The 22904-nt window shown below is 53.2% G+C and overlaps 1 protein-coding gene across 2 annotated transcripts in view; it reads left to right on the top strand.

Annotated features, from left to right (window-relative positions):
* Cdh4 (cadherin 4) overlaps positions 1 to 22904 on the top strand; it is a 446648-nt gene that overhangs the window by 405390 nt on the left and 18354 nt on the right. For both annotated transcript variants that reach the window (XM_047534707.1, XM_047534698.1), the window contains exons 8-9: positions 12820 to 12957; positions 20547 to 20732. In XM_047534707.1, coding sequence (XP_047390663.1) covers positions 12820 to 12957; positions 20547 to 20732 — 324 coding nt within the window. The remainder of the gene's footprint in view (positions 1 to 12819; positions 12958 to 20546; positions 20733 to 22904) is intronic.

Here is a 22904-nt window from a genome sequence, read left to right as displayed (position 1 = left end):
AGCTTCGTACAATGAGTTTGGTAGGATACCCTCCTTTTCTATTTCCTGGAATACTTTGAGAAGTATTGGAATGAGTTCTTCTTTGAAGGTCTTGTAGAACCCGGCTGAGAATTCATCTGGTCCTGGGCTTTTCTTGGATGGTAGGTTTTTAATGGCTTCTTCTATTTCATTGCTTGATATCGATCTGTTTAAATTGTGTATGTCCTCCTGGTTCAGTTTGGGAGGAGCATATGTCTCCAGAAATTTGTCAATGTCTTCGGTAGATTCTATTTTGTTGGAATACAGATTTTCAAAGTAGCTTCTCATTATGTTGTGTATCTCAGTGGTGTCTGTCGTGATATTTCCTTTTTCATCACAAATTTTAGTAATTTGAGTTTTCTCTCTCCTTCTCTTTGTTAGTGTGGCTAAGGGTTTGTCTATTTTGTTTACTTTCTCAAAGAACAAACTTCTTGTTTTGTCAATTTTTTTAATTGTTTCTTTTGTTTCAATTTCATTGATTTCAGCTCTGATTTTGATTATTTCCTGTCTTCTACTACTTTTGCTGTTCTTCTGTTCTTCTTTATCTAGGGCTTTGAGCTGTAATGTTAGGTCTTTTCATTCTTTCTGGAATGTGCTCCATGCAATGAATTTTCTTCTTAGTACTGCTTTCATAGTGTCCCAGAGATTTTGATATGTTGTATCGTCATTCTCATTGACCTCTAAGAATTTTTTTATCTCCTCCCTGATGTTTTCCATTATCCATGTTTCATTCCATAGCATATTATTTAGTTTCCAGGTGTTGGAATAATTTCCGTTTTTTATTTTGTCATTGATTTCTACTCTCAGTCCATTATGATCTGATAGAACACAAGGCAGTATCTCTATTATTTTGCATTTTCTAAGGGCTGCTTTGTGGCATAACATAGGGTCTATTTTCGAGAAGGTTCCATGTGCTGCTGAGAAGAAAGTGAATCCGCTTGTTGATGGATGGAATATTCTACATATGTCTATTAAGTCTAGGTTATTGACTGTGTTATTGAGTTCTATGGTTTCTTTGGTTGGTTTTTGTTTGGAAGGTCTATCTAGTGGTGACAGCGGTGCATTAAAGTCACCCAGAATCATTGTGTTGTGGTCTATGTGATTCCTGAAATTGAAAAGGATTTATTTGATGTTCAGGGATGCATCATTGTTTGGGGCATAAGTGTTTACTATCGTTATATCTTCCTGATTTATGGTCCCCTTAAGCAGTATGAAATGTCCTTCTTTATCCCTTCTGACTAACTTTGGCTTGAAGTCCACTTTATCTGATATAAGGATGGAAACTCCCACTTTTTTACTGAGTCCATGTGCGTGGTAGGTTTTTTCCCATCCTTTCACCTTTAGTCTGTGGATGTCTTTTTCTATGAGATGAGTCTCTTGCAGGCAGCATATTGTTGGGTCTTTCTTTTTAATCCATTCTGCCAGTCTATGTCTTTTGATTGATGAGTTTAGGCCATTAACGTTCAGGGTTATTATTGAGATATGATTTGTATTCCCAGTCATGTGGCTTATTTTTGGTTTTTAAGTTGGCTTGGTTTCTCCTTTGAGTGGTTTTTCTCTAAGGTAGTTCCTCCCTTTGCTGACCTCCATTGTTGTTTTTCATTTCCTCCTCATGGAATATTTTGTTGAGAACATTCTGCAGCACAGGGTTTCTATTTGTAAATTCTTTTAACTTTTGTTTATCATGGAAGGATTTTATTTCATCTTCAAATCTGAAGGTTAGTTTTGCTGGGTAAAGGATTCTTGGTTGGCAACCATGTTCTTTCAGAGCTTGAGCTATGTTGTTCCAGGTCCTTCTAGCTTTTAGAGTCTGGGTTGAGAAGTCGGCTGCTATCCGTATTGGTCTCCCCCTATATGTAATCTGATGCTTTTCTCTTGCGGCCTTCAAAATCCTATCTTTATTTTGAATGTTAGGCATTTTCATTATAATGTGCCTTGGTGTGGATCTGTTGTGATTTTGTGCATTTGGTGTTCTGTAAGCCTCTTGTGTTTGACTTTCCATATCGTTCTTCAGGTTGGGAAATTTTCTGATATTATTTCATTGAATAGGTTGTTCATTCCTTTGGTTTGTATCTCTGTGCCTTCCTCAATCCCAATAATTCTTAAATTTGGTCTTTTCATGATGTCCCATAGTTCTTGGAGAGTCTGTTCATGATTTCTTACCATCTTCTCTGTTTGGGCAACTTTATTTTCAAGATTAAATATTTTGTCTTCATTGTCTGAAGTTCTGTCTTCCAAGTGGTCTCGTCTTTTGGTGATGCTTTCCATTGAGTTTTTTATTTGGTTTATTGTTTCCTTCATTTCAAGGATTTCCGTTTGGTTTCTTTTGAGAATCTCTACCTCTTTGTTGAAATGATCTTTTGCTTCCTGCAGGTGCTCTTTCAGCTTATTGGTATTAACATTCATTGCCTGCATTTGCTCTTTTATCTCATCCTTTGCTTCGTGAATCATCTTAATCATGTATAATCTGAAGTCCTTTTCTGACATTTCTTCTAACATACTCTCATTGGATTCTATTAATATAGAATCTAGATTTGTTTGGATCATTTTCTTCCCTTGTTTTTTCATGTTGTTTATGTATCTTCCCCTCTAGCAATGCAGATCTGGGGTATTGCAGATTTCCCCCTATAGGCTTATAGTGGCCCTAGAGGTTTCCAAAACCTTTTCTTTAAGGGGAGATCAGTATTAGCAGTGCCCAATTCAGACACTATGCAATCCTAGACCAAATAGCCCCTATGAGGACAATAACAAAATTGTCATAATAAACAGAATGAGTTCAAATATTATCTTCAGTAAAACAAACAGATTTGCAATAAGGTCTGCAGTTTCTAATGGAGGATAAAGAGGATGCAGAGAGATGTAGAATGTGGCTGTTAAAAGGATAAGAAAAGAATATACAGAAGTTCTAGATAATAGAAAGGGTGAGAGTGTAATCAAAAGAAATTGGATGTTAGCATGCCAAAAAGGGAGAAAGAGACTCTGAGGGAACAGGTAAACAAAAGGAAGAGAGCAAGAAAAGTAAAGAAATAAAAACTTAAAATTTTTCAATAAGGAGAAAAAAGAAAATCTACAGTATAACAGTCATATAGTAATGAAACCTCCCAGAGTTCGGTGGCTGATGCATGAGAGGTACCTGACAATGAGCTTGAAGCCTCCAGCAGGCGTCTCAGGATGGGATTTGCCCCACCTAAAGATAGGAGCTACGGCTTCCAGGATGACCCAAGATGGCCGCTCTGGCTTCGAGATGTGTTGGCAAATGGGGAGCTGCAGCTCAGGGTGTGGCTGAGGTCAGCAGGAGGTCCTGGAAGCGGGATGCGGTTGGTCAGGCAGGGGTCCTGGAGGTCGGGTGTGTTTGGTGTGGTTGTGGGATCCTGGAGGCTGGGTACAGTCGGTCTGGGGTCCCGGTGATAGGGCGCAGTCAGTTGGTCTGGGGGTCCTGGCGGCAGGGAGCAATCAGTCGATGTGAAGGCCCCAGAGGCAGGGAGTGATCGGTCAGCTGTGGGATCCTGGAGACAGGGCTCAGTCAGTTTGGCCAGGGGTCCTACGGGGCCTGGCTATTGTCTCAAAATGGCGGCAGCCACGTGTAATCAAACCTGCAGGTACTGTGAAAGAGAACTTCCAGGCTACAGCAGGCAGCTGGTGCTCCACTGGCAGTCGGTGATCAGTTTGCTGGCTGTTGTCAGATGATCGGGAGGTGAACCTCATGCACTGGGTGATGGATAGGTGTAAGGCAGGCGATGGACAGGCAAGAGGCAGGCAAATGGCAGATGATAGACGCCTGACAGTGAGCAATCTGCACTCAAAAAAGGCTTCCATATGCTGGCAGATTGCAGGTGATCACAGCAGACAAATGAGGTAAACAGCAGGGGATCAATAAGCAGCAAAAACTGCCTCACCAAGAAACAGATATCCTCTGCTTGAAACCGGAGTTACGGAGCGACACGGAATGCAGCCTCCCTCTAGTCCGCCATCTTGGATCTCTCAATGTAGTTTTAATTTGCATTTCTCTAATTGCTAGATGTGTTGAACATTTTTTCAAATATTTGTTGGCCATTCATATTTCTTATTCTGTGAAGTGTCCATTCAGTTTCTTTACCCATTTATTGATTGGGTTATTTGTTTTTTAGGTGTTAAGTTTTTCAAGTTCTTTGTATATCCTGGAGATTAATGCTCTATCTGAGGTGCAGGTGTCAAAAGTGACAAAGGTTTTCTCCCATTCTGTCAGCTCTCTCTTCATGTTCTTGATTGTTTCCTTTGCTTTTAGTTCAATACCATCCCATTTATTGATTCTTGATTTTACTTCCTGTGCTTTAGGAGTCTTGTTGAGAAATTTGGTTCCTAAGCCAACATGATGGAGAGTTATCCTACATTTTCTTCTAGTAGGCACAGGGTCTCTGGCCTAATGCCTAGGTTCTTGATCCACTTAGAGTTGAGTTTTGTGCAGGGTGAGAGATAGGGGTTAAATTTCATTCTGCTACATGTGAATTTCCAGTTTTCCCAGCACCATTTGTTGAAGAGGCTATCTTTTCTCCAATGTATGTTTATGGCACCTTTGTCTAGTATGAGATAACTATTTACGTGGGTTTGTCTCTATGTCTTCTATTCTGTACCATTGGTCTTCATGTTTGTTTTGGTGCCAATGCCATGCTGTTTTTGTTATTATAGTTTTGTAGTCTAAGGTCTGGTATTGTGATGCTTCCTGTTTCACTTATCTCACTAAGGATTGCTTTGTCTATTCTGGGTCTGTTATTTTTCCAAATGAATTTCATGACTGCTTTTTCTATTTCTATGAAGAACAACTTTGGAATTTTAATGTGAATTGCATTAAATCTGTATAGCACTTTTGGTAGTATGGCCATTCTGACAATATTAGTTCTGCCTATCCAAGAACATGGGAGATCTTTCCATCTTCTAAGGTCTTCTTCGATTTCTTTCTTTAGTGTTCTATAGTTTTCATTGTAGAGTTCTTTCACCTCTTTAGTTAGATTGATTCCCAAATATTTTTTGAGACAATTGTGAATGGGGTAGTTTTCCTAATTTCTCTTTCAGTTGATTGATCACTGATGTATAGAAACAAAATTGATTTATCAGTGTGAATTTTATATCCTCCTACTTTGCTGAATTTATTTATGAGTTCTAGAAGCTTTTTGATGGAGTTTTTGGGTCTTCCAAATATAGAATCATGTCATCAGCAAATAGGGATACTTTGAGTTCTTCTTCTACTATTCATATCCCTTTAATTTCTTTCTTCTGCCTACTTGCTCTGGCTAGAGTTTCAAGGATTATGTTGAATAGAAGTGGTGAAAGGGGGCATCCTTGTCTTGTTCCAGTTTTTAGAGGGAATGCTTTCAATTTTTCTGCATTTAGAATGATGTTGACCTTGGGTTTAGCACATATAGCTTTTTCAATGTTGTGGTATGTTCTTATTATCCCTAGTTTTTCTAGTATTTTCGAACATAAATAGATGCTGTATTTTGTCAAATGCTTTTTCTGCATCTATTGAGATAATCATATGAACTCTTGCCTTTAAATCTATTGATGTGATGAATTATGTTTATTGTTTTCCATATGTTGAAAACAACCTTGCATCCCTAGGATGAACCACACTTGATCATAGTGTACTGTCTTTTGAATATGTTTGTATGCAAAATATTGCCAGTATTTTATTAAGAATTTTAGCATCTATGTTCATTGGGGATATTGGTTTGAAATTTTCTGCCCTCGATGTGTCTTTGTCTGGTTTGGGTATCAGGGTGATACTAGCTTCATTGAATGAGTTTGGAAAGGTTCCCTCCTTTTCTATTTCATGGAATAATTTGAGGAGTATTGGTGTTAGTTTTTATTTGAAGAATCCATCTGGTCCTGGTCTTTTCTTTGTTGGTAGGCTTTTGATGGCATCTTCAATTTTGTTGCTTGAAACTGATCTGTTTAAATTTTCTATGTCCTCCTGATTCAATTTGGGGAGGTCATATGTCATATGGCTCTAGAAATTTGTTAATGTATTTAGGATTTTCTATTTTATTAGAGTATAAATTTTCAAAATAGTTTCTGATTATCATCTTTATTTTAGTAGTGTCATCATGAATTTCAGTAATATGAGTTTTCTCTTTCATATTTCTTTCTCTTCATTGACTTTGCTAAGGGTTTATCATTTTATTTATTTTTTTCAAAGAACCAACTTTTTGTTTTGTTAATTTTCTGAATTTTTGGGTTTTTTTATTTCAATTTCGTTGATTTTGGCTCTGATTTTAATTATTTCCTGTCTTCTGCTTTTGATGTTGATCTGTTCTTCTTTTTCCAGGGCTTTGAGTTGTAATTTTAGGTCATTTATTTGTTGACTTTCTATTCTTTTAATTTATGAGTTCAAGGCAATGAACTTTCCTCTTAGAACTGCCTTCACAGTGTCTCAGAGATTTTGATATGTTGTATCACTATTCTCATTTACCTGTATTTTTCAATTTCTTCCCTGATTTCTTTTTCTATCCATTGATCATTAAATAGTGTATTATTTTGTCTCCAGATGTTAAAGTAGCTTCTATTTTTTGTTTTATCATTGATTCCTAATTTCATTCCATTATGATCTGATAGAATGTAGGGTATTATCTCTATTTTTGTACTTGGCTAAGAGTTGCTTTGTGGTCTAAGATATGGTCTGTTTTAGAGAAGGATCCATGTGCTTCTGAAAAAAAAGAGTATTCAGTCATTGATGGATGAAATATTCTCTATATGTCTGTTAAGTCTAAATGATTATTTGTATTATTTAGTTCTATAGTTTCTTTTATAAGTTTTTGTTTGGAGGATCTATCCAGTGGTAATAAAGGTGTGTTAAAGTCACCCAGTATTGTTGTGTTGTGGTCTATTTGATTCTTGAAATTGAGAAGGGTTTGTTTGGTGTCCATAGATGCTCCATTGTTTGGGGCATAAATATTTACAATTGTTATGTCTTGTTGATATATGATTGATTCCCTTAAGCAGTATGAAATGTCCTTCTTTGTCCCTTCTGAATAATTTTGGCTTGAAGTCCACTTTATCTGATGTGAGAATAGAAACACCTGCTTATTTATGAGATTCATATGAATGATGTTTTTTCCCATCCTTTCACCTTCAGTTTGTGTATGTCTTTTCCTAGGAGGTGAGTCTTTTGGAGAGAGCATGTTGTTGGATCTTGTTTTTTAATCCAATCTGCCAGTCTATGTCTTTTGATTGATGAGTTTAGGCCATTTACATTTAATGTTATTGTTGAGAAATGATTTTTATCCCCTGTCATTTTTATTTATTTATGGTTTTTAATTTGAAGTAGTTTCTCCTTTGACTATTCTTCTAGTTTAGTTCCTCTCCTTACTGGTTTTCAGTTTTACTTTTTATTTCTTCCTCATGAAATATTTTATTGAGTATGTTTTGTAGTTCAGTCTTTCTAGTTGTGAATTCTTTTAACTTGTTTATTATGGAAAGTTTTTATTTCATCGTCAATTCTGAAGCTTAATTTTGCTGGGAACAGTATTCTAGGCTGGCATCCATTTTCTTTCAGAGCTTATTGTGTATTATTCCAAGACCTTGTAGCTTTTGAGGGTCTAGGTTGAGAAATCAACTGAGATCCTAATTTGTTTCCCTCTAATGTGGTCTGTCATTTTTCTCTGGCAGCCTTTAAAATTCTATCCTTTTTCTGTATGTTACACATTTTCAAAATAATGTGCCTTGGTGAGGGTCTCTTGTAATGTATATTTGGGGTCCTGTAAGCTTCCTGTATTTGATTTTCCATTTCATTCTTTAGATTTGGAAATTTTTCTGATATTATTTTATTGAAAAGAATGTGCATTCCTTTGGTTCGTGTCTTCAAGCCTTCATCTATCCTGTTAAATCTTAAATTTCATGTTATCCCATATGTCTTGGAAGTTCTCTTCATGGTCTCCTAACATCTCTTCTCCATGGCCAACTTTATTTTCAAGGCTATTTATTTTGTCTTCATTGCCTGAAACTGTCTTCCGTGTGGTCTAGTCTGTTAGTGATGCTTTCCACTGAATTTTTCATTTGGTTTATTGATTCCTTCATTTCAAGGATTTCTGCTTGATTTTTTTTTTTTTAGAATCACTCTCTATTGAAGTGCTCTTTCATGTCTTGTATTTTCTCTCTGATTTCACTCCTTAAATCATCCTTTACCTTGCAGATTGTTCAACTATGTACATTCTAAGCTCCTTCTCTGACATTTCTTCCACTCTGGTGTTGATGGATTCTGTTACTGAAGTACCTTGGTTTGTTTGGGGCAGTTTGTTCCTTTGGTTTTCCATGTTGTTTGTGTGTCTGCTTGCCTAACAGTGTGGGTCTGAGGCAGTAGAGTCTCTATCCTGTGGAGTTGTTGTGTCCCTGAAAGTTTCCAGTACCTCACCATTTAGGGGAAGACAAATAATAACAACAATTAACACAAACAATATGCAGCATTAAACCAAATAGTTCCTGCTATGACATCTACAGTGTTAATGATCACAATAGACAGAAATGATCCAAAGAGGTGACCCAAAGGCTACGTTCCACACGTTCCCTGTTGGAGTCGTAATCCACTTGTTAATTTGGGAGACAGTCATTTCTGAGACCTGCTAGTGCCACCCCCAAGTCCTCATGCCTGTGGTGGGTGTGTGCTCAAGACAGATATCTCGGCCTGAGATGGGGAAGAAAGGTAATCCTGTTTCCCCTGAGGTCAGGGATGGGGGAGCAAGGAAGAGAAGGAAAGGTCGCTTCAAAGGTCGCAGTGGCAGAGCAGCAAGGGCTGTATTCGAAGCACAGAGTGGGCCACCATGGCAGGAAAGGGCTAGGGGCTGAGGGAGGGCCCAGCCTGGTGGTGATAGGTGTGAGTGGGGCAGCTGGGGCCATCCTGCAGGTTCCAGGTGGAGTCAGTCCTGGGGCCACCAGAGGTGCACGCCAGTGAGCCGTAGCAGGGACAGGTGGGCTCTGCTGCCAGCTCCCTGGGATATAGCTCACACCACACAGTTCACCCTGTGTCCTGCAGAGTGGGCTCGGGGCACGCTCCAGGTGAGTGACCACTCACCCCAGAGGCCCCTTCTGCTGGGGATCACCCCAGCTCCCAGGGCCTGCCCCACCACCCAGCCCTGCGGCCACTGCTCTGTCTGTCCCTGCAGATCTGCCTGTTGGCACCTCGCACAGGGGCAGCAGCACTCAGGGTGAACTTTCCTGCCCAGCCTGAGCTCCTCCCCAGGGCAGTGAATGTCCCTACTCTCCTGCACCTCACTGGGCAGATGGACTGCGTCTTGTCTCTGTGTTCACTTGGCATTTGGGCTGCTGTGAGTGGCTAGTGCTCACTCAGATCTCTTCCCTACAGTGAGGGTTCCAAGTCCTGTGGTGACCAGGATTCCACTGCTCGCTGTCTCCACGGTGCCCACACACACACCCTGCGATGGCAGCCACCTTGGGAGTCCTCTGACCGTGCTCAGGCCGGGGCAGACAGTGGGTGCGGAGCCACCTGGGCTGGGGAGATGCCCCCAGCCTGCTCTACTGCTCAGAAGCAGAGGGAAGGAGATTCCAGCTGTGACCACCCGCAGAGCCCCAGAGGGCATGAGACCCAGCCAAGGGCCATGAGAAGCTGGCACAGAGCAGCATAACCTCTGTGAGAGGCTGGAAGTCCTTCCAGAGCAGCGGCAGGCAGTACCTGCCCTGCTTCCAGCCTCATCAGGAAGGGAGGGATGCTCAAGTCTGCAAGTCTAGGCTCTTGGCTTGAATTTATCCCCATGCTGACCAACTGCTTGGTGCACAGAGCCCAGAGTATGGGGAAGGTGCTAGCAGCCTAGTGGCAAAACGGGCCCCAGTGGTCACGGGGTGGGGTAGTGCCCAAGGGAACCTCAGGGTCCCTGCTGCTGGCCCCACATGCCCCAGGAAGTGTGTTTGGCTGTGCGTCCTGCAGCCCAGGCCCAGTAGGGAGGCCTGTCGTGTGAGGGGCTGGCTGTGGGGGAGGCCTGGAGGCTCCCCTGGGCAAGCCAGCCACGGCCTTATGGACAGATGCTCTGCGGAACCTGCATGCTGAGCTGTGAGGAGGTGAGCAAAAGCCCAGGGTCAGCGCTTGTGTGTCCTTCCTTGCTCTCCAACTTGAAAATGGTCAGCTCACTCTAATGAGTTCACTGCAGTGCTAATGTACACAGTGGGCCAGGTCCGGGGCGTCCACCCTGCTCTCTGTGCCCAGCGGCAGCCAGCATGGACTGGCCACCAGAAAGTCTGGTTCTGGATGTTCACAGGTGTCCAGTGGGGGTGACCCTGGACACTGCCCGCACAGTCACTTCCTTTCATCTCAGTGAAGGGTTGATCAGGAGCGCAGGCTGCATGTTTCAGGCCCACGAGGCAGGACAGATCTCTGGACTCCAGGACAAACCTTGGCCAGCCCTGGCCTCAGGGAAGCCTCTGGCTTCCCAGGGACACATAGGCCATTGGCAAGATGGGGGCCGGGGGCAGGGCTGGGCTGAATTCACCCACAAACATGTGACAAACTCACCTCTCAGGGCCCAGCTGGGGCCAGAGACCCCAGAACACTGTCCTGCCTGCCATTTTCCCAGGGTTCCTCCATCTGCTTCCTGAAGAATGAGATGCACTTTAGGACAAAGTCCTGCACCGGTTCATACACGAAGCCCCTAGCTGAGCAGCCCCTGCCACACAGAGGACACACCTCAGGCTGCTGTTTCCAGGGATCCCTCCCCGCCCAGCTCGGGGACAGGAGCTGGGACCCTGCCCACCCCTCCCACACGCCCACACTTCCAGAAGGGGCAGGGTGACCTTGGCAGCAGAGTGCCTGAGCCTCCTCCCAGGCGCCTGGGGATGCTGTTGATCCCGGGGCCAGGCCAGCTTGCCGGGGGTCAGTGCCCCACAGGAAGGCCACTGGCTGCTCGGGGTCCCTGCAGCCATTCCTGCCTTCTTAGCAGGTGAACTGCGCCCCCAGTGGTGGGAAGCAGCAGTCCTGCCTCCAGAAGCGAGCCTGGCCTGCCCTCTAGTGGCAGCCTGCGGCACACCTGCAGGCACACGCAAACCAGCACTCACGCGTGCACACATGCACACACATGCGTGCACACCCATGGGCACACATGCACGTGTCTATTTCTAACATGTTCATTTCCTCAGTACCTTCTGAGTGGGTCTGTGCACAGGCTGTGATGATGGCCGAGGGTGCCTCCTGCCACCGTGCAGGCAGAGACCCAACCCTCTGGCGTGGCCTTCTTCCTCTCTGATTGTCCCTGCCTTGGCCCGGGCCTGTGTTGTTCTGGGGCTCTAGGTCTGGCCCCTTCTCCAGGGCCACAGGGAGTGGAGAGGAGAAGCCCCATCCACCCATGCAGAGAGAGCTGGGCCCTCAGTTGAGGTGCCGGGCAGCCCAGGAGGGGCCACAGCGCCTGCCGGACTTGGGAAAGATGAGCTAAGGACTCCCTGCAGCTCAGATGCTCAAATTGGTCCTGAGAAGAGGGAAAAACTCAGATTTGTAAAGGACAAGAGAAACTGGTGGAAATGAAGAAAGTCTCTGAAGAGGCAGCAGCTTCCTGGACAGAGTCTCCTTGGGGAGAGAGGAGGGAAGTCACAGGGCTGGCCCGCACGACACTGCATATCCAGGTGACAGGGAGGCGTAGACAGGAAGGGGCTCTGCCCTCGACAAGAGGGCACGGGTACCTGGCATTTGGACTCACTTCTCTACCCTGTCTGCCAATGTGCCGCCGCCCCAGCCATCTCTGCAGCATCCCAGCCAGGGCCAAGCAGCAGCAGGAAGACAGCTGTCCCCACCACACCAGGCCCCCCTGCCACGGGAGGCCTGCCAGCCCACAGGCAAAGGGAGGAAGCGCCAGGAGGGACACGGCCAGCGTGGGCCGGCGGGTCTCTGTGGGGAAGGACAGGGACCCAGCCTTCCTCTGGGTTCCCGAGGACCTCAGACAAGGGGCCTCTGCCATAAGCAGTGCTGTGATGCCCAAGGTCAGTGCCCAGTCACCTGCGAACCCACACTCCCACCTGCCTTGGTGGCAGGCCCAGCAGAGCTGCTGCCGAGGACTGCCTGTCCAGGTGGCATGTCCACCCTGCATGCAGAGGCCACCCAGGCAGCAGAGCCATCCTGGCTGGCCCTGCTGGGATCACCAGGGCACATCTCACTGTGTCGAGGGCTGGGAGCCGCTCTCGTCCCCTCTGCTCCTGGAGGAGCGGGAGTCAGGGTCATGCCGCACTTGGAGGGCCCCTTTCTGCTGGTCCCCAGAGTCCTTGCTCCCCACATGGTGCCAGTGAGAGAGGGGCAGGGTCCCACAGGTAGCTGCCCCCAGGCTGGCCCTCTGCTATCCTCCAAGAGGCTTGACCACTTAGTCAAAGAGGTGTGCAGAGGCCACCGTGGCTGACCGGCCTCCAGCTCCACTGCACTCCCACGAGGGCCGGGAGCGGGGCTGCCCGGCTCTGACTTCCCTCCAGAGCCACACGGCACAGGTGGCCCGCTTGGGCAGGCTCCCGGGCCTCCCAGACCCCTCCTCTCCTTCCCCCATTTGAGTCCCGACTGGCTCTTCAGCCAGACGCTCCCCACCCGTGGCCGAGGCTGTGGGCTGGGCCCTCCCTTTGCTCCTCCAAACAGAGGACAGTGCTACTGGTCTCTGGCCCCAATCTCCCGGTTCCATCTGGCACCAGAGGAGACCCATACCCATTGAGACCCCTAATATGGAGACAGCCGACCTCTTCCTGTCACCGGTCACTGCCCTGCACCCACCCCAGCAGTGGCCGGCTCTAGAGGAAGGCACACCCCCGTCCACTAACAGGAGGCTGACCTCTGTCCTCCCCGCACCCTCCCCTCAGAAAGTGCAGCAGTACACGGTCATCGTCCAGGCCACCGACATGGAAGGCAATCTTAACTACGGACTCTCAAACACGGCCACAGCCATCATCACGGTGACGGACGTGAACGACAACCCCCCCGAGTTCACCACAAGCACAGTGAGTACCGTGGCCGGCGAGGGCGCCCCAGGCTGGGATGCTGGCCGCTGCTGGTGCTTCTCTGCCGGCACCGCTGCTCTGCGGGCCAGGAACTGACAGGCGAGAGAGGAAGGCCTGGGCAGGGCCAGCTGAGGCACGGCGGGCCCTGGGTCAGGTCCCCTTGGAGGAGAGAGGCCAGAGGCTCCACAGGGAGGTGGCCTGGGTGGGGGCCTGGGCTCCAGGTCAGCACTGGCCTCCTGAGAGTGAGCGGCATGGGGCGTGGTGAGCAGCAGGGTGGACTGACGTCCCGTCCCACAGAGGTTGGATGCAGCTCTGTGCAGTGGGTCCTGCATGGCAGAGGCCTGAGTGGGCCTTGGCCAGGGCAGGTGGGTCCCTGCATGGCAGTGGACAGTGGGCAGCCCTGTGTGACCCCCATCAGCAGAGAGGAAAATGGTTGAGAGTGGCCATGCTGGTCAGGTCCCATCCGCGTGCGTCCTTCAGCTTGGCTCGTGGGCCCCTCGCCCAGTCACAGGGACGCTGTCCCCCAGATCAGCACTGTGGCCCACAGGGCTGCACTCCCCCAGAGCCCCACGGAACACCAAGCCACTGCAGAGTCCCTTCCCGCGGGACCCTGTGGCTCAGGCCCGGCAGGACACCTTGGCCTCCTGTGCCACCCACGGGTCTGAGGCTCCCGGCACCCTGCTCACCGCACCCTCCGCCAGGACTCCACAGATCTTGGCGGGTGGGCAGTGCGGCGGCCCCAAGCTGTCCTCTGGGTCCTGCGAGCAGTGCTGACGGGAGAGGCACGTGGTCCAACTGGCTGCCCCCCAGAGGCCGAGAGCAGGGCGGCAGGGAGCAGGAGGGTCACCAGGGCTGGCGGTGCTCCCACAAGTGACCCCCTCCCTGCCCGCCCTCTCCCGAGGGCCTGGTGAGGAGGGACCTATGTGGGCAACAGTAACCATGGACTCGAGCACAGCCCGCCAGCGTCCACCCATCAGGCACCCGCCAAGCCCGTGAGGGGTCAGACTCGGGGTGGCCAGGACACGGGGCTCTGGGTGGCACACTGCCCAGAGGAAACGGGTGGCACAGGACTCCAGATAATGTACCACCAAGGGAGGGGTAAGTGGGGCGGGGGGAGGAGACGGCTCCTTGGTGGTGAGCAGGTCAGCTTGGGAGGACCTCTGGAAGCCCAGCGCTCCTCCCCGTGAGCGCTCCCCTGCAACGACCCTCCCAGCTGGACTAGGAGGCAGTGGGCCGTGAGTTCATGGCGCCATCTAGTGGGCTGGTCAGGTGGCCGGAGCAGGGAGCAGCTGGTCCACCCTCCAACAGCCTTGGGTTGGGTGCCCCCACAGGCTCCAGGCAGCAGACCTGGGAGGGCAGCAAAGGCAGCCAGGGGCCCTGGATGCTGTCCCCACTGGGCCCAGCAGGGGGAAGTGCTGGTGTGCCTGACCAGGGAGGCGTCCCGCTGGCCGGTAAGGCCCATCTCTCAGGCTGCAGTTTGCTTGCTCTGCACAGCGGGCAATGGCAGGAAAGGCCAGGCCAGGGTAGGGAGTGGGCCCAGGGGAAGCAGCCACTCCCCGAGCCTGAGAGGACGATACCCAGGTCCCAAGACCCCAGGGCCCAGTCATCCTTCCCACCACAGAGGGTAGTGCAGGGCCCAGAGCCCCACCCGCTCTGTGCAGATGCAGGATGCCCACTGGGGTGGGGGCTCCCTGAGCAAGCGCATCCCTGGGAGAAGCCCCAGGAGGCACCGTCCACCCAGAGCGGAAACTCAGCAAGGAGCAGGGCCTGCCCCAGAGCAGCCCGGGACCCTCTGCAGAGCCCCTGCTGATCAGGCACCTCTGCTCCAGGCCAGGGGCTCAGGACAGCGCCCAGGGACACAACCTTCCCGGTGACAGCTTCCTGGTGTCTAGTTCTTGGGGTGCAGCAACTGTGGCTGCTCTCCCAGCCGCAGGGACCCTCACCTCCCCTGGGAAATAGCTTCAGGACCAGGTGGCTGCCATGGAAACCAGGGCAAAGGAAGCCAGGCGAGCCCAGCTTTGGGATCCCCCGCAGCAGAGGGAACAAGGTGCAGCCTGCCCGCAGGAAGGGCCCCTGCAGGCAGGCCAGTGGAGGAGCCCTCAGGCTGTGGAGGGGCCAGCTCCTAGCTGGCTTCCTGATCCTGGTCCAGGCTCAGCCCCCATCTGGAAGCAGGGTCGTGCCACCTGCTTGTTCCCATGTGCTCTGGAGAAGGCCATGCTGGCCCAGGAGGGCAGGGACATGGACACCAGGCTGCAGGGATGGATGGAGAACCAGTGGGCCCAGGCGGGGCCTCACCTCGCTCAGCAGGAGAGCAGCTCGGAGGTGACCGGTTCTGCAGCTGGGACGGCCTGCCAGTGGCCCCTTGCCTGGCCCTGGGCTGGACTCTGTGTTCCCTCAGGCATGCCGGCCACATGGGAACCCAGGCCAGGTCCCCTCTAGGGTCTTAGGATGGCCTGGGGGTCAGGGACGGGCGATGGGAGGAAGGAGCCCTGCGGAGCGCATGGCCACCTTTCTTCATGCAGGACGTCAGCATAAACCCTGGGCCATCCTTACCTGCTCTGCCTGAGATGCACTGAGACCAGGGTGAGGTCTTGCGCTTGACCCAAGATGACACGGAGCGTCCCCAGGAGAAGTCCCACCTCCCTACTACCATGGCCATGGAGAGGCCTGGTTCCTTGGGACGCTGGGCCAGGGCTGGGACAGGGATCGTGGTACTGATTCAGCTGAACAGAGAATGCCCACCTTCTGCCACCAGCTCCGCACACCACCTCCAGTGTGGCCCTCGGGCCATTCATAACATCCAGGTTCAAGGTGGCCCTTGACAGGCCCCCTTGCGATGTGACAGGCAGGGGTCCTGGAACACAGGCCGGGTGGCTCAGTGGGTGGGGCAGGCTGGCCGCACATGCCTCCCAGCGTTTCATCAGGCTTGACGGAGAGCGATCGGTAGAGGCTAGGGGCTGCCGGGGTCTGCAGGGCCCCGTCCTGTTCCAGCTCTAGGAAAAGTCCCACCCCTCCTGGTCCAGTTGCAGCTGCGGGCACTGAGGGGCAGCCTGTTCTCGGGCCAGCGTCCACCTGCCTTCAGACCCCTCCCAGGGGTCTCCTGCTTGCCACATCCACAGGTCCTGGAGTGAAGGCCTCTGGGCCACGTCCCCCCTGGCACAGGGCCACCCTGGAGTCCACATCAGCTGGCTTCCCCCAACCAGTGCCCCCAGCCCCATGCACATTCCTGGAGGTAGGACACCTGAGCCCCTCTTGGTCCCTCCTCGCTGTGTGGCTTAGGCTGGTGGCTGGACCTCTCTGACCTCAGAACATCTGTCCCCCTTTCACACTTGTGTATGACACACCAAGCAGCACACTGTGCCCTCAACGGCCCCAGAAGCATCCGGACTCTTGCTGGGCATCCAGAGGCCTGGAGTCCTGCCCAGCTAGTTCCCAAAAGGCCAGGGGCTTGAGCAGTTGCCAGAGCCTTCTACGCCCCATGTCCTCCGTGCTGGGAACCAGGGGCGTGGGGGAGACGCAGGCTGGTCCCTGAGGCCCTCTAACGTCCAGGTGCTGAGAGCGAGCCTCTGCGTGTGCTAGCACTGGAGGTGCTTCCGGGTGTGGGCAGGACTGGGCCCAACGGTCCCGAGGCGGGTGGGAGATCACGGTGGCCCTCAGTCCCTCCCAGCTGGACGCAGGGACCATGGCAGCTGGAGGTGTTAGCATGGGGTCAGTTGCTGCTCTGACCACACAGATCACTTGAACTGAGGGAGGCTTACTTTGGCTCGCAGTTTCCGAGGCCTCCTGGTGAACTGGCCCAGTCACTCTGGACCTGTGGCAGGGGACACTCAGGGCAGGAGCACCTGGGGGAGAGAGGCTGCTCACCTCCAAGTGGCCAGGAGCTGAGGGAGGAGGCCGGGTCCCCTGCCCGCTTCAGGCAGGCCCCACGGCCTCACTTCCTGCACTGGCTGCCTCTAGAGGCCACCCCTTCCGCAGCACCAGGGGCTGGGGCCAGGCCTCCAACAGTGGACACCACTGGGGTTACACGGAGGCCGCTCACTCGCAAGTCAGAAGTGATTCCACCAGGGATCTGAGTGTCTGCGGTTGTTCTGGAAGCATCTGCCTGGACACCCAGAGAGGCCCACGCAGTGCTGCCCTCCGGAGCGCCTGCCTGGTGTGGGGAGGCAGCGCGGCTTCGGCGCGAGACACGCCACGGGCTAGGGCTAGCCTTGGTACCTGCCCTGGGACCGCTGGCAGTCCCACTAACGGCTGCCCTGGCACCTCGGCCCCGGCCGCAAGAATCCCGTCCACAAAGAGAGGAGGAAAGAATCCAGCCTCCGAGGTCCTCGCAGGAATCAGAGTCACAGATCCCACGATTCTGGTCTCTGAAGTCAAAACAGAAACCCCAGTCGTTTTCCTGAAGAGAAAACTAAACCTCAAAATCTGAAAGCATCATGCCGGAGACCCCGGAGACCCGGATCCCGGGAATTCTCCTCTCTCTGGAGGACAGAGTGGCCAGGGCCGGCTGCAGCTGTGCTCACCCCAGGGACGTCCTGAGCTCCCGCTGGCAGCGGACCAGCGAGGGGGCCTCCCCCACCAACCAGCGCCCTGGTGGCCCTGGTGGCCCTGGTGGCCAGAGCCCAGCCTGGGATACAGCCCCGAATTGCCCTTGGACCAGGGGCGTGTGGAGAGCAGCCAGAGGACCACAGGCCTCGTTAGGACCCCAGCAGGCCAGGCGGAGGGCCACGGTGGCCAAAAGGCTGCTGAGGCGGCTGCGTGCGGGGGATGGGGAGCTGGTTCTCCGCTATCCCTGCTCCAGGGCAGGAGAGTGGGAAAGCGGTCAGAGGCCCTCCCGAGCCACTGCAGAAGGGCTCCCGATGGGCCCGCCTGAGCTGGGGACCAGGGCCCTCCAGGACAAGGCTCTGAGGCACACAGCAGGGCGGGGCCACTGCAGGACACCTGAGCTCACGCAGTCACCTGAGTGCCAGCAACAGGAGGTCACAGCAATGCACCTGCCCAGCCAGAACCCACCCCGGCAGCAGGGCCTGGGGTGGCGGCGCCCGTGGAGGACACGTCCCAGGCAGGCCCTCAGGCTGAGCCCGCTCTGGGAGCAAGGGAGGCATTCCCTCAGGGCTGCTGGAGCGGCCAGAGGGGATGCACGGGGCTGGCCCTCACGGTGCTACCAGCAACCGTGGGGGAAGGTGAGGAGGGGCCTGGCATTGTCCCTTGGACAGGGTCCTCCCTGCTCTGTGGCCAGTAGGTAGTAGGGGTGTGGGCAGCACGGGCGTCCCCCAAGGCCCTGTATTCTCAGACACACTGTGTCGGGAGTCAGGCTGGGCTCAAGCCCCAGTTCCACCACTTAGAACTGTGTGACCATGGGCAGGTTGTCCAACCTCTCTGGGTTTCCATTTCCTTGACTAACAGGCCAGAGACTTCACCAAGGAATGAAGGCGGGGCTGCTCCCGGGGCAGGTGTCAGCGTCCCTCCTGGGGTCCTGCATGATGTGGCCCCTTGAAGGCCACTGGGCTTGCTGGACACCATGAGGACGGGGTTCTCACTTCCCATGGACAGGCCTCTGAGCAGGTCCCCCTGGCCCTGTCTGTGCTTCGCGGCCCCACCAGCGCCCTCCTGCCTGCTGAAGGGGCCTCGCCCGGAGCGGGCAGTGGGCTCTGCTCTGAGCTGGGACTGTGCTTGAGGGGCCTCAGGAAGCAGGAAGCTGCTGCCCTCATGGGCTCTGGTTCCTCCCAGGCAAGAGATCCCACGTGACGCCCTTGAGACCCCTCCTTGCCCACACAGCCTCTGCTTCCCGTGGGCGTGAGGGGCTCTCCCTCCGCCCAGAAGCCTGAACACGCCATTAAAACGTCCTCGTGGCGAGAGGAAGGTGACTAAGAGGAGCCTCAGCCAGGGTCATCCTCCCGGCCCTCCTCTGGGGGCCACTGGGTTCAAACAGGCTCCTCCCGTGAACTGCACCCAGGCAGACTCGGAGGGCAGGAGCGGGCAGCAGGCAAGGGGGGCCCACTGAACTCACTGGTGATGCCAGAACCCCGGGCACGTTGGCAGAGAGAAGCTGCCCAGTGTGCCAGGCTTGGAGGCTGCTCCAGGGAGGTCCTTCTGTCCCCAACACTGGGCACAGAACCTTGCCCCCGCCTCTGCCTCGCATCACAGCCGCACAGGTGAGTTTGACTGGCAGGTCCTGGGTCATCTGGCCCTGATGTAGCCACAGAGGAGACTAGAAAAGCAGTTTTCTAGGAAATAATGAAGAGTTCAGAAGGCGCTAGAGAGCCAGGAAGCCCAACTGATGTCCACTACGCTGACCCTGGCAACATGAGCAAAGAGAAAACACCTCACGTCACAGAGGCTGGAAGGTCCTGAAGCACGACATCAGGCATGGCTGTATCCAGGCTCCAACAGCATCCCTAGACCCTCCCTTCAGCCACACGTCCCCTGGGTTGGCTTTGTTCCTAAGCTCTGTGTGGCAGTTCCCCCACTCACCCCTTCAGATCCTGTGGTTACCAGTGCAGGCCAGAGACAGGGACACATTGAGTACTGATAGCTGGGGCCACATGCCCACTTCTGAGCAGGTTTTGAGACAGGGGCCACAGGGTCTAGAACTGGAACCTGCAACCTTTTCTATGAAGGGCCAGGTCTCTGTCGTGGCTCCTCAACTTGAGCCAGAGCAGGAAAGGAGGGCGCCGGGAAGCTCCTGATGGGTGTGTCTGGGTGCCAACAAAGACCTGGCAGAGCAGCGTGAGCCTGAGTTCCGCCCCCTGCTCACCAGGCCGACCCCAGCCCCCTGGAAACGGGTGGACACACCTAGCGTCCAGGTGGCGGACTTGGCTTTGCTCCTGCAGAACCCCTGAGGTCCCTAAGCTCTAGGGAGCTGAGAGGGACTGGCTGGGGTCTCCATGTCTTTGTGGCTCAAAAACAGACTGCACAGCGCCCGACTGACCGCACGCATGCGCAGGGCCCAAGGCAGAGCACAAATGCAGCCTCTGGTACAAAAGTCAGGACCCGTTTCAAGATGGCGGTGCTTTGGACTGGGCTCAGCCCTTCTGAACTGGGCTCTCAGCCTTGGGTGGTGCCCAGAGCTCTGCGGCCAGTGGTTCACACTCGCACACACTGTGCCTCCTCGTGGCTGCAGCCCTCCTGGGCTGTGACAGGAGGTCACCTGCTTATCCACAGTGGACGACCCCAAGCCCAGACCCATGGCAGGGACTAGGGGATGGAAGGAGCCCAGAGGTGATTCCGGAAGCCTCTGGCACCTGCCTCTCCGTCACCGCCTTCTCCTGTCTGGCGAGCTTACGCCATCCCTGTGCCCCGCGTCAGCCTGCCCTGGTCTCCACACAGACAGGAACGGCCAGGAGCGTCCTGAGGAGGTCCTGGCAGATGCGTGTGGGCCAGGCTTGCTCCGTCAGTGTCGGCAGCGGGAGCCTCGGTGTTGCTGGTCTGGCTGGAGGCCCGCAGTCTCCACGGGTGCCCGGCCTGCCCACCCACCCCGCGCCCTGGCTGGAGCAGCAGCCTGGCACCTCCCAGGGTTGGCGGAGAGTCCCAGGCCTCAGGCCTCAGGCTCCACGCAGGGTCGTGACGCCCTCTTTTCTGACGTTTTACAGTTTGCAGGGGAGGTCCCCGAAAACCGGGTGGAAACGGTGGTCGCCAACCTGACCGTGATGGACCGAGACCAGCCCCACTCTGCAAACTGGAACGCGGTCTACCGCATCATCAGCGGAGACCCCTCGGGCCACTTCAGCGTGCGCACGGACCCCGTCACCAACGAGGGCATGGTCACCGTGGTGAAGGTGAGTGACTGCCCACACCTGCCAGGACTGGGCACACGGAGGCCAACTGGCTCCACGGCTGCCTCCCCGGTAGCCCAGGGTGCGGGCCGCGTCCGCCAGGTACGGCCAGCCTCCACCAGGACCCGACTCCAGCACACCCCACGAGCCACCCCGTCCCCTGACCACATTCCCCTGACCTGGAAGAAGGCGGTTCTCTGAAGACTCCCAAGCGAGCGTCCCGGGCCTCCCTGCAGAACCCAGGTGGGAAGCAGGGTGCACTAGAGACGCCAGGGACTTCCTGATGCGTGAAGTTCTCGCGGGAGTGTGTGTGTGTGTGTGTGTGTGTGTGTGTGTGTGTTTCATACCAGGAGTTGAACCCAGGGGTGCATAACCACCGAGTCACATCCCTGCCCCTTTTATTTTTTACTTAGAGACAGGACGTCACTAAAACGGTTGTTAGGGCCTCGCTGGGTTGCTGAGGCTGGCTCTGAACCCACACTCCTCCGGCCTCGGCCTCCCTGGGAGCACAGGCGGGCACACCACACCCGGCTACCTGCTTTTCTGCATGAGGAGGCCTCCAGTCTTCCTTCCCCTGCTGCCGCCCCTGGGTTTGGGGCCCAGGTTATGGACTGACCAGAAGGACATGTGACGGTTGTTCCTTCTGTCCCCGTCCCCGAGGACCTCTGGGTGACGCACCTCTGGGTGCCCTAGGTCTGTGGCCCTGCTGTCACACGGGTGGCCCTGGTCCTGTTCGGATCCCTTCCTGCTTGTCCTCCTCTTGGTGTGGGAATGCTCTGAGGACGGTCCAGCTTCTTTAGTGGTCTTTCTTCAGGTCTGCTCTTCTAGAACGTCCTCTGCCTCAGCTGAACTCTCTAAGTGACAGGCAGCCTGGTGTTGCAGGAGCAGGGCTGGCCTCCGCCTCAGTCCTTCCCTGCACTCACAGCCACGCCTCCCCGGAGAGCAGGCGGGAGTGACAGGAAACTTACCAGTCAGGGACACCTGGGTACGGAGCGGCCGAGCAGCTCGCCCCAAGCAAGTGTTAACAGACAAGAACAAGAAGAACAAGAGAGAATCCGGTGTCCATAGAGCACGGACAGGAAGCGGAAGGTGAGCTTAAAGCCACGTGGGCCAGGTGAGGGAGGCGGACACGCCAGTCTAACTGAGGCTGAATCCTTCAGAGACTGCCTTCAGCTGACGGTAGCAGAACCTTCACCACAGAGCTGTCAAGTCTTGAGGGCTTTATTCTCTGAAGCGAGAGGAGCCCTGTGACAGCTTCAGTCAGCAGAAACCCAGATCCTTCTCTCTCTCTGCGGTGTGCAAATCTTTCATCCTAGAGGGTGCCTCAATGTCCAAAACAACTGCAAGAGCTCCAGCCAGCACAAGAATTTTACAGACAGCATGAAAGAGGAAACAAAGAAAAGAGAAGAAAGCCTCTTCTCTACCGAAGAGCTGTCTGGACCCTTAACAAAGTCTCTTTATTCAAGGACCTCCTCTTATTCTGGGACCTTCTGGAAACACTTGTTCATGGTTTCTTAGGCAAAATGTGGACACATGGTCCTTCCTAGCCAGAGGAGATACTGAATCACACAATTTGTCAGCGGACACATTTCCCAAACTTCTGCTACCAAGGAAAGAGGAGCAGCCGTGCCACCTCTGCCTCTGGTTTCCTCCAGGCCCTTCCTCTGTTCTCTGGGCCCAACATGACCTTTCCCCAGCATCCCAAGCAAGCTGCTGGTGCTAGTTCTGCTGAAAATCCCCATGAAGTCCTGTTTTTATCTCTGTATGAAATTCCTCAAACGCAGATGCACAAAAGCAATAGCAATTGAGCCCCGATGCCTGTCACCCGGCCCAGCGAGCGCTAGCGTTTTGCTGTGTCCCATTTACCTTCCTGGTGGGGGTGCTTGAGAGTAAGCTGCCATGTCTGGCATTTGTGCCTCAAGCCGTGTCCCTGAGCAGCGAGGGCTTTCCATCCTACCGCCAAGACCACCGTCCCAGACCGGAGTCATCTCTGAGGCCAGCCTTTCCCCAGCTGGCTAGTTCCAACGGAGCGTGACAGCCCCACCTCACTCCCTCCCTGCTCCTCGTGTGCAGACCTCCAGGCGCCCCGCGCCTGCGTGCCAGCTCCCCTCCCTCCAGCAGAGTCCAGATCCTTGGTGGGTGTCCATTGTTTCCTTGGGGATTGTGAAGTGAGCT

This window comes from Sciurus carolinensis, chromosome 2 (assembly GCF_902686445.1).
Source record: "Sciurus carolinensis chromosome 2, mSciCar1.2, whole genome shotgun sequence".
NCBI lineage: Eukaryota > Metazoa > Chordata > Mammalia > Rodentia > Sciuridae > Sciurus > Sciurus carolinensis.
Note: the sequence above shows the minus strand (reverse complement) of the source record. Positions and strands in the feature narration are given on the sequence as shown.